This window comes from Lepeophtheirus salmonis, chromosome 11 (genome assembly GCF_016086655.4).
Source record: "Lepeophtheirus salmonis chromosome 11, UVic_Lsal_1.4, whole genome shotgun sequence".
In the NCBI taxonomy this organism is placed as follows: Eukaryota; Metazoa; Arthropoda; class Copepoda; order Siphonostomatoida; family Caligidae; genus Lepeophtheirus; species Lepeophtheirus salmonis.
In genome coordinates, this window is record NC_052141.2 from 13,574,507 (window position 1) to 13,586,624 (window position 12,118).

The window sequence follows — 12,118 nt, forward strand, 5'->3', positions numbered from 1 at the left end:
CTTTGTGACCGATCTTCTTAAAAAGACCGAATTAGTTCAGTCCACTAAAAATCATAATGACTTCAGACAGCTCAAGGATTTTAAGACGAAACCCAACAATATATAACATGTATTAGTGTTGAGACTTGGTCCAAGATTGATTATTTTTTTAGTGGGCCATACTTCGATCCAGACTTCGACCGAATTTGAATGGTGTTTCCTCTCCGTTTTTGATTTGTGAGTTGTGCAATTATGATTTATGTAACACATTTAACTTCAAATGACGTCAATGTTCCGATATTCACAATTGTGAAACACAAAATGATGCAATCAGCAATTCAATTAAACTTATCCATTTAGATTTATTTTTTCTGTATGACGGATCCAGACTGAATTTTTATTTGGTATCGATCTAGACCGAACTTTTATTTGATACCGGTCCAGACCGAACTTCTTTAAAGGAGTAAATTAGTTCGATCTACTAAAAAACATACAGTTTCTCAGACCAGTCTAGGATTTGCATCCTTATTTCTTAGAACACAGTTCTAAAATATTTAATAAATGAGTTCACCAAGGACACACAAACTTTGCTTTGGGAATATACACCTTTTCTTTTTATTGATGTACCACTTGTGAAATATGTATTTACCCCAAGTACAATCCTCAAAAAATTCTTAGCTCTTCTTAAATATTAATTTTTTTAATAAACAAAATTTTTGTAATTTTTAGAGGCTCCAGCCCACCCCCTGCAGATGCAGACTTGTAAAACGTTCTTCCAAAATCCCAAGTATTTCTTTGGAGTGCCTCCAAGAACCGCAAGGGGTACGCATATCCCATTTGAGAACCATGGGTTCAGATAAATTGGGAAAATCTTATACAAACATATACTTCTTGGCATAAGCCTCATACTCTCCCTCCCGCATTGGCTCAGGTCCAGGCTCCAAAAGTGAGGACGCTTTGTGGCTACTACAACTCCTGCACTTTTTTGGGATTTTGCACCGGTGTATTGTCTTTTTGGAAGGTGTTATTTCTTCCCTTGGCTACTCCATCCATCCAGGGAATGTAAATTAAGAGTGCAACACCAATACAATGGAAAAGCTGGATCTGCATGAAGTCAAACTGGCCTGTCATAGCTTGTGGAACCCTGTGGCTGAATTTATCGACAGAGACGGATCTTAATATGAATAATTGAATGTTATTAAATGTATTTTTTAAATTATAAAAAATATATATCTACCCCCATCCAGTTCGTCCGATATAAGCCTTTAAATGATTTCCGTATTTATCTGGACCACTCTTTAAACATATAACCTTTTTAAGCTCTCTTTTTTTCACGTGTTCCCTAGATGTTACATATATTATAGCATACCCCTGGACATATTTACAGCCAATAAACAATTAGTCAAATCTAGGTCAATTTAAGTAATGTCTAAGTGGTTTTCTTTTCTTTTATTGGAACAAGTAAGACACGAGCAAGTATTAAAATTTAAATGACTACCCCCTTTTATGTTTATTACCTATATAACTAAAGATATTTCATGTGGGTAAAATTATGTCATACAATAAATGGCAATAAAGAAATAAAAAAGTTGGGTAATTCGATTTTATAATGTTATTTCAAAAATTAAATACATTTACTGAGAATAATAAACAGATGAAGAAGGATGATATCTTTATTACGATCCTACCCAACTAACACGTAAAAAAAATACGGATAGGGTCCACAACTTTGCCAGCCAAGGTACTACCTCGCACACAGTAATAAGCTATGGCCATTTTCCAAAAGGACAAGGTTCCACCTATATATATAAATTGATGTCAGTTTAATATCCTGTGATGCATAGAATTGAGTAGTTTGTAATGAAAAAGAAATTAGAAAAAGGAAAAACGGGTTTTAAATGTGTTCTTTCTTCTTTTTTATTCATTATTTAATAAGTTGTGGGTGTGTTAACATTTATCTCTAAAGGAAGAATTATCGCCTATTTTTGGTGTAAATTGATTTAAAAATACCTAATAAAACAAGTATATATTTAATTAAATATAATCATTATATTTTCCTGCTAATAATGTTACTTTAGATGTAGAAGATTCACCTATTTATAGCAATGATTCCCCTAAAAATAATCATATATAAGAGGCAGCTGATATTAAAAAAAAGCCTCAATTTAATAATATCATTTGTCTCGCTACCGTCATATATAAATACTAATGGTAGTATTTCGCATTGCCCCAAGTTATAAGGGTTCGACGAACATACTAATTCTGCTTTAATAATATAGAAGATAAGGACACAAGAAATCATTGGTCTTACTCTTCGTTTTATTAAGTACACTCACACGTAGCTACTCACTATATAGAGTATAGATGTTCTTCCCTCAAGAATTAAAGAATAATCAAAACAGGTTCAAATATATGATTGGATTACTCAGGGATTACTTTAGTTCGTTGCTAAACATCATCAAAAGTCATATTAATTTTTTTAATTTTTATAAAGTACTAAGAACATTGTTTCCCCTTTTTTAACATGAGTTGAACTAAACGCCTGTGAAATTTCATTCATTGTATACAATGCACCCGCTGACGTCTCATCATAAATTCATAAATTATTTTTAAACCCGCTAAATGGTTTTTAAGTTGAATCCATGCTACTTTTTAAAAACTTTTCACGACAATTAGCAAAATTTCTTGCAAAAGATGATGTACTCAAATCAATCAAATTGTATCAACTCACTGAATACTCAAATTTTATTTAAAAAAAATTATTTCGTAGAATTTTAATATTATAAAATGACAATGATAGTCTTGCCTAGAGTACTTAAGAGTTAGATAGAAGTGGGTGTGACTGACTTATTTGGCTTACTACAAACGGATTTCCCACATTTTTTGTAATTCTTTTCAGAGAAAAGATTGCGTGATATAATAAAGCTAACAAAATGAAGGACGTCAAATTTTATTTAGAGACAATTTAAACGTAAAGTTGAAATTCAGAACCCTATAATAATGAGAAAAAAAATACTTTGCTAAGCGACGCACGGCGTTACCCTAAGCATTAGTGAGTGGTAGTCAATCGACCCACGGCAAAATTCTCTGGCTAGAGAGTGAGCACGCTCATTGTGTCTCAAGATATGTAAGAATCTTTTTTTCCATAACGTATTTTTTTTTCTTTTTTTTTTTAGTTTGCCTCTCATGTAGCTGCCTACTCTAAGAAAACTCAAATATTGGTTCCCTTAGAGACTGTGCTAGTTCCTCTGCGTAGATAATAAAAAAATTATTAGAAATTCGGCCAACCGGTTAGCGAGATACGGCCCTTTTTAAAATCTTTAACAATAGATGGCGCTCACATGTTTAAAAACTTTATCACTCATTTTAGAGATCATACTTATGAATGAAATATGATTTTGTTATCAAATTATATATTTTTTTGGAGTGAGGAGTTTGAATTCGATGCTATAATTAGTGTAAAACTAAGAAAAAGCAATGATTGTCAATGCTTTTATGTTAAATTAACATTAAACTTGCATCGTTGAATTAATGTCCACGGAAGTGACGAATATAATTACGCTTTTTTCAATGGAATATGGAACTCTTGATAAAATAAAAAATAAACACGAAATTCAATATTTCGTGCAATTCTTCATCCTCAAATTGGGCCCCAAGGATATACCTCTCGAAACGTAGAAACATTGAAAATCATTGATTTCCCTTATTTTTACACTAAATATACCATCAAATTCAAACTCCTCATCCCGAAAAACATATAATATGATACCAAAATCAACATTCATCCCTTTCGCGTATTTTGGACATGTAAGACAGCATATACGGAAAGCAAAAATTAAATCGTCGTAACCTTTTAATAATGAGAAAAAAGCTTTGACATCCGATGCAGGGTATGACCTCATCAATAACACAAAAATGTACACTGTATATGTTGTTAGAAGTTGATTTTTCTGCTTCTTTTCCATTCCTCAGTGTTCTGGCCGTTGATTGGCTGAATTAGAATGAGTTTTTGTTACGCTCTGAACAGTATTCAACTATTATTGAATAATAATTCCATATTGTGAAGAATTGACCCACAATTGGATAACGGTCTCCTTTTGGGGCCTTTTTTTATGTTTATTTTCGTATGAAAGGTTGCATGATACAATAAACGTACGGGCCTGACGCAAATTGTATTTTTTTAGAGGTAGACGAAGACAAGGATCTCAACTCTTTTGAGCATTTCAAACGATTACCACTTTGGAGTATCTTGAAAGTAGATGTAAGTATGTGGAGGAAGTGCTCAATTAGTCTCTTATGGAGTATTAGAAGGGGGTACCCGGAGTAACTGCGGGAACTGAAGGATGGTGTTCGAGGAGGCAACATCTCATTATGTAAGAATCTACGGCTCTATGCCGTATCTACTATATATGTATACTGATAACATAAGTTGAAATTCCGTCTCCTGTTACGCCAATAATATACCATTAATTCACTTCGCATTGCTTAGCTCTTTCCTTATTGTTGAAAGATGGGGATCATTGAGTTTCAACTTTCTGCTTTTGCAGTCTCCGATTTAAAGATGAAATGATCAAATATGATGAGAGCTATACCCAAAATTACACTGTAATATGTTGTCAGCTATCGATTCTTCTGATTATTTACCCATTATATGTGTTCCGAATGTTGATTGGTTGAATTTTATAAGCTCTTATTAAGCTGAGAACAATTCCCAACAGTTATCACGTAATTGGAAAAATGAATTGGCCAATAACTAACGTTTGTATGATTCTTTTTTATGGAAAGGTTGTGATACATTTAATGGCGTGGTATACATACATAATAGTAGTTAGGTAGAAAATTCAAGGAACATTCTGTGAATTGGACACAATAAAAATAACATTAGGGTAAAATTGCCAAACCACACGACGTTGCTCCACTTTTTTTGTATTTTGTTCTCAACTGTCGATTCTTATACTTTTTTGCTTCTTTATCGGTATTGAACATTGATTGACAGAATTCAAATGAGTTTTTATTAGACTCTTCGGGCTCTAGTTTGGAGAAAAGGTTTCGACATACAATAAAATACCTCATGACAAATTTCAAAGATGGCAGCCATTTTTTGTTCCTCCGTTTCCTTTCCTTTTTTTAAAAGAAAACATTTAACAAGTCTATTTAAACGTTATGGAGTACGAGTTTCTAACCACGAGTCTTCAAGGCCATAATTTTTCTATCTTATCGCAAAAGTAATAAAAAGATTTTATTACTGAATTGTTTTTATAGTACTCAAAAAGTATAGATGATATTATTACAATTTTTATTTTTTTTATAGTTGATGGTTTATTAAGCAATTCCAATAAGATTGTTGCTATCTAAATATCGTTCCCGTACTTTAAAAAAACAGCTTACTTTGATACGAGGTTGGTCTGAAAGTTTTCCGACCTGAACGTGAAGATGGCAGTGCATTTGAATAAAAGCTAGTCACATCTATCTAGCATCAGTTGACGGTTACTCACCTAAGTTTCGGCCATTTTGAAGGGGCAGTTGTTAGTTAACAGTCGTTTGAGGGAGCTGATGTGTGTGTTTTTGTGATATCGAGGTTCAAGCTGTCATTAAATATTTGTTTTTGAAAAAGTAACCTTTAAATAGATTCAAAAACTAGCAGGATAAAGGCTTCTGGTGCTAACCTTTGAGGATTCTAAGCCAATTCTACTTGGAGTAATAGAGACAAAAACAAAAAGTGCCTGGCGAACAATAATTTTGCAGACAAAAATGTCAAGTACTATTTGTACAGGTTGCAGAGATGGAAACATCGCTTGGAGAATTGCGTAAAAAGTTACAAAGAGGCTCTGTTGAAAAATATTTCTAAAAATCCTGAAAAAAAGTATTGTTTATTTGCTATTTCGAAAACTTTTCAGGCCAACCCTGTATATGGGTACCAGTTGTAACTTGGACAAGAAAAATGTACAAGTTGCAACCCAAAAATTAGATTTAATTTTTGATAATTATGAATACAAATTAATAAAATAAAAGTATTCTGGGCTGTGCACATTTTATAACGTTATAATCCCCAGGATCATTGCATTACTCATAAATACATACATAATAATTTTAATCGAATTATAGTATCCATTAATAGTTTTTAATTATAATGACTAGACATAGGATTTGTGAGCAATCGCTCAATGTATTCAAAAATTACTCATTGTGACATTTTTGGGGGAAAATGGTCATTTTGCCCTGTTTTGTGTGAAAATTGTTCCTTTTTCTAAACTGTTATGAAATAAATAGAAGAAAATGGGGATTGTAGTTAGTTTACAGAGCAGTTTTTGATAATACTTTGATTATATTTTTGGGGGAAAATCCACTTGCAAAAGAACTTCTTCATTAAGCTCTCATATTGGAGGTAAAACTATGTATATGATGAAATCAGGATTATTATTACATGATTGGATATTTGAGGGAGCCAGATTACGATAACAGCTAATTAGGAGAAGGGGAAATTAGGCGCTAAATTAGCAGTTGAATAATACCCTTGGAATCTTGCAACAAAGGAAAAATACATGAACACCAAATTATTTTCCATTTATACAAAAGGTTGAACGTATAATCAGTGTTGTTGATGATGAGATGCTTAGATCTAACAAGACTAAATCTAAAATCTCGCCAACTATAAATTTACTTCAACTACCAATGTTGACGTATTTTCGAATGTTAAAAACTACCAATACTGATTCGAAGGAAAACATATATGGAAGAAAATCTTCCTATAATCTTGATTTTTACATAAAATATAATAGAATTTATGAATAAAGTATTGTTAATATAAAACAACAGCAAGTCCTTTAAATTATTCTTAAGAAACTGTACATTTTTTTTTTGTTTTTACAAAAATTACACTATTTTGTGTCCTCATTTTTCAAAAATTTAGCGCTCTTTAATCGCTCATTTTGTGCCAAAATCCTCATTCTAATAATGACCAATGTTGACATTAAATAAGCCATTTTAAGACGAAGAAATTGCAACTTGTACAATTGATAATACAAGTTGAAACTTGTACACAACACGTATAGCCCGGCCCGTCATAATAAAAAAGAAAAGAAAATAGTAAAATATATGAATATCAGTAGAGCAAAGTTCATCGACGCCTAATAACTCCGAGCAATACTGGGTTCTCCCACTATTAATTTATAAGGATAGATTCAGTTAATTTCAGACTGGATCTCCACAAAATAAGAGATGAAGATATTATCATTATCAATTTTATCTGTTTAAATGAATCATGAAGTTTGCAACAATAGATTTATTATTATATAATTAAAAAGTACATATTCTCGTATGAAGAATATATATGAGTTGTGTACAAGTTGCAACTTGTATTATCAATTGTACAAGTTGCAGTTTATTCGTCTTAAAATGGCTTATTTAATGTCAACAATTGTCATTATTAGAATGAGGATTTCCTATGTTATTTGAAGCTTATAGATAAGTTTTTTTTTTTTAATTTATAAAAGCTCATATATTATTAAGCTTGTCTGCGCCAAAATCGTCTAAACATTAAGAAGAAATAATATTGGCCATTGTTAATGTGATTTCCCTCTCCCTCCTTGGCCCGAGCAACACTGGGTGCCCCTTTGCTAGTTTATTAATATTTAAAAGAGTTTAATAAGTTATAAGTACCTCCAAGTACATCATAGGAGCACATTCTAGCTGAAATAAACTTAAACGACACAAACCCCCTAAAGTAATCTATACTTATATAAGCCCAGTTTTCAGACTGTCATTTTTTTTTTAGTACGATAGGAATAGAGTTATTTATTCGTTATTATTTAAAAAATAAACCAAATTAAAACTGTTTAAAATGTTTTAAGATATTATTTGCTATGTAGTTTTCATCTGACGTCATTTCCCGGAGCTCGCTCATCATATTCATAGAAGGATAAACAATTAAAAAGTATTAGAACAAACAACCTTACTCCGATTTCTATAAAGTTTCTTTTTAAACTTTATAAGTTTTCCTACAGATGTTTTCGAATTTTTCCATTTTATTTAATGGATAAAAATATTTCCAACATGGTGTTGCTTTTAGTTTATGGGTAGAGGATATACACTAGTGTTGTTTTAGTCCCTATTTATTCGGTCCAGTCCAATTTTAGGATCACCGGTCCTTTACTGTTGGTCCTTGGAATATTTCATAAGATTATCGATGGTTTATTAAGCCAAATAAGATATTTAAAACATGTATTAAAATTATTCCACATATCCTGCAAAAATTTTGAAGATATTATTTTTGTTACTTAGTTATTCAATTTATTTTATTATATAACAGAATAATTAAAAAAAGGTTTGGAAAACCCTCATTGACGTCCCGAGGGATCAATTTACCTTCTGTAAAAACCAACATATGGGACTGGAACCCGGTCCTTGGTCCTAAATTAGGACCGCCAAAAAACACTAGAATGCACATAACAAGTACGTATCTTCTTAACTGATTATTCCCACTATGTAGAAAATACTAAATATTAACTGCGCATGCAACATAGAAAATATCAAAAATGGTTGAGAGCAGCTGTGTAATAAATAAAAAAAGATTGTTTCTTACGAATAAAAGTGTTTGACTTCAAAAAATGAATTTTTGATTTGTTTATAAAGACTTAAAAAAGAATCAAATAAATCAAAAGAAAAAACAAAGGAACGCCTTTTGAGAAAAAAAAAGTGTTTTAAATTCACTAAACTCCGATTAGAAAAGGTGAAATATGTGGATAAATCTTGAACAATGCATTATAAAAGTAAATAGATCATCGTATAACTACGAATATAATACTATAGGAGAATACTGGAAAGTATTGAAGATAAATATAGATTTTAAAAAATACGAAGAAATTGTATTAAGATTTTGTTAGTTTGTTAATTATCGTTAATTTTATTAGACCTTTATATCATTTTATAACCATGCCAAACTTTTTTTATATTCCTTTACGTTATGTGAATGAAAAAAAAAAGAAAATTTGTAGTGATAATGACGTTTCTTGAAATTATTTCATCACTATTTTTATGGGGGGGGCAGTATGTATCTAGTGATGACAATTTAAAAAATGTTTGGGAGAAAATCAGTTGTCATGACGTTTTATTAGATCCGCTGCAAGAAAACGTGAGACAAAGGAAATTAACACCGAACCGACTCCGTATAGCAAGGAATTATGGGGTAGATCCTATGTCGATCCTCAAAAATATGTGACGTCACTGCATAGCCTCTATTATACATTTAGTATACTTACATCAGTGAAAATGCTCAATCAAAGCAATGCAATGATTTGTTTCTTGAGTTCCTTAGGCATTGTGAGTCTATCACAAAAGGCCGGATGTGTACATAAATATTATCTTCTCAATCACAAAATACCTAAAAAAAATATTAGTAGTCAAATCATGAGGGGGGAAAAATAATATCTCACTATGGGGTATATCTATATACTTTTTCGCTAACAAATATGCAAGCATTTACTTATTTCCTCATCAAATACATTTAGATAGTAACAAAGTTGACCTCATTCTATTTATTTAAAAAAAAAATTGATTGGGAGAGAAAAAGTAAATACTTCTTTTGACAGATTTATTTTACCTTTTTTTTTTTTCATTTCTTAGCAAAACTGTTATTTGATTATTCAGATTATGTAATAATCAGCATGGGAGTAAAACCCATATATATGTGCTTATGGGTTAGAGATAAAGAGTTTTTATATAAAAAGATGTTAATCGTATATAGTTTTACATGGTTTTTTGAACCCAAATTTTAAAAACCACCACATACATTTTTTACGAAAAATAAATTACTCATGAGAATCAAAGTAAGATTTAAAAATATGCACAGCATTTTTATTCCCTCATAACTCCGACTGAAAAAAGAGAAAAGAAACATTTCTTAAAACATATGGTCGAATATGCACATATGCACATTTAAAACCTTATTAACTACATGACTGTTTGATCTAAGAAATAAGTGTGTATCAAAGAGAGTCTGTAGCAATAGCTAAATCCGTCATATTAATAAAGAAAAGAGGAGAACACATTTCTAAGGAGTGGAGATCCAGAACTTTCAGTAACATGACTATATGACAAAAAACGTTATTTTTATGGAATCAAGAAAAAAAGACTACAAACCAATTTGCAATATGTTAAAGATAGCATATTTATGTTAAATATTTTTTGTCCTGAAAATTTTCCAACTTCTACGTGAAGATTGCAGCACTCGTCAATAAAATCTAATCACATCTATCTAACATTTGTTGGCAGTTACTTACCAAAAGTTTCAGCCATTTTGAATGCATAGTTGTTATATTGCAGTCGTTTGAGTGAGTTGATCAGTGAGTGTTTGTATGAAAAAGTTTCTAAATTTTTATTTTAACTTTTCATCGTAGACTCCAAGTAACTCAAAACCCTTGTCCCAACAAAAATATAGGCGGGACTGTTTATAGAGTTGGGAGAATCGCCAAAAGGAGTGTGTTTAGTTACAACAGTCAGATTTATTTTTTACAAAAAGACTAACATCAACTAAATCAAACGACTATTATATAACAATTACGCGTCCAAAATGGCTGAAACTTTGGTGAATAACTATCAATAGAGGCTATATGTATGTGACTAGATTTTATTTTCGAGATTTGCTATCTTTTCGTTGAGGTTGGAAACTTTTTAGAGCACCGTTTTATATTGTATACATATAATTCGGAAAGGTTGAGAGATATCTTGTAATTCTTCCGTTGTAAACCCTCGTGCGCTGTCATTCAATAGACGTATTATAGTAGAATATGGATTTTTTAATCAAATTAATAAATAATAATGCAGGCTTTTGTGGCATGAGATTACTTCTACAAAGAACAATATTCTACATGGATCATTAAATATTTAAAAACTACTTGGATTGATTTATGGAATATATATCCATTTAGACTCCTCTAATTATAAAAGCAATTACCTAATTCCCTCTTTCTCTCTCTCTTTCAGCACATTTGGTGTTATGGCCCCTGTTTGAGAACATGGAAAATAAATTGTGCATTCGTAAGAGCCTGGAATTTAGTTTGCATGACGGCAGTTTGTGGACCTTGCGTAGAGATTTTTGGTATGTACTTCTCGAAATTAAAGGTACGATATCAACGGCTCCCAGATGCTGAATCCGATGAAGAGAAGAATATAATGAATATCTAATCAATGTCATATTTTTCTCTTTTTCACTCACTTTTCCAATCATGATCTTTTTAAGATTAGAACATAAATGAAAAATTAGTTAAAGTTCAAATTTTTTAAATAATATCTATTTATGTGAATAAATAACGTCTCGTTAATTACTATTTATATTGAATCTCTATATGTACTAACAATTATATTCTTTTTTTTTTGTAAAATAAATAGTTTGTAGCTAATAGATTTTTGACTATAAAAAAAATATTAATTCAATAATCTTTCTAATAAAATTCTCAAAAACCTTCTTTATTTTATTGTCGTATTTATTCAGAATTACATGAATGTACTCTTTAAGAAAGAGACTGGAAAGCTTGCCTATTTAAAAAAGAGTTTGCACTTGACGTCAGCATTGTTGCAATAAGGCATTTTGGAAGGTTAAAAAAGCAAGTTCCAGAACAATAAAAAATCTAATTCTTCATTTCCCCCCCTTTTCGTTTTATAATTAATAACGAATTAGCTACATAATTAATTATGTACAAGGAAACAATGGAAAGAGTTTAACTTTTAATAGTCAATAATGGGAGTTTGACTTAATCGGAAGCTCAAAAATAAACCTCTTTGAAGGAATTCAAGTTGTGGTCCTGAAAAGGACCGGTGGAAAATCATTTATTTCTTTAAATTAGTTAACTATGTGGAGTTCTCAGTCTTATTGGGCAAGAAGAGAACAGCTGGAATTTCGGGAAGAACACCAAAATTAATTTGTATAGAATACATTTTTGGATTAATATTCTATTCTAAGTTGGCTACGACGAGTAAAGTTTTTAAAATCATTACTTAATATTCATAGATACATTTATTTAAAGCCATATTGTGCAATAGTCAGACCGATAAGTTCATAAATAGATTGTTTTCATGTGAGGTCAGCATTGTTGATGTCGATCCTTTTACAAACCTAAGCAGCAAAACTTATTTTCCATTAATA

The 12,118-nt window shown here is 31.0% G+C and overlaps 1 protein-coding gene across 2 annotated transcripts in view; it reads left to right on the forward strand.

The window, feature by feature from the left end:
• The window catches only part of LOC121126438 (caveolin-1), a 41,421-nt gene extending 29,976 nt beyond the window's left edge, over positions 1 to 11,445 (forward strand). For both annotated transcript variants that reach the window (XM_040721762.2, XM_040721763.2), the window contains exon 4: positions 10,960 to 11,445. In XM_040721762.2, coding sequence (XP_040577696.1) covers positions 10,960 to 11,160 — 201 coding nt within the window. In that variant the 3' untranslated portion in view covers positions 11,161 to 11,445. The remainder of the gene's footprint in view (positions 1 to 10,959) is intronic.
• The last annotated feature ends 673 nt before the right edge of the window (positions 11,446 to 12,118 follow it).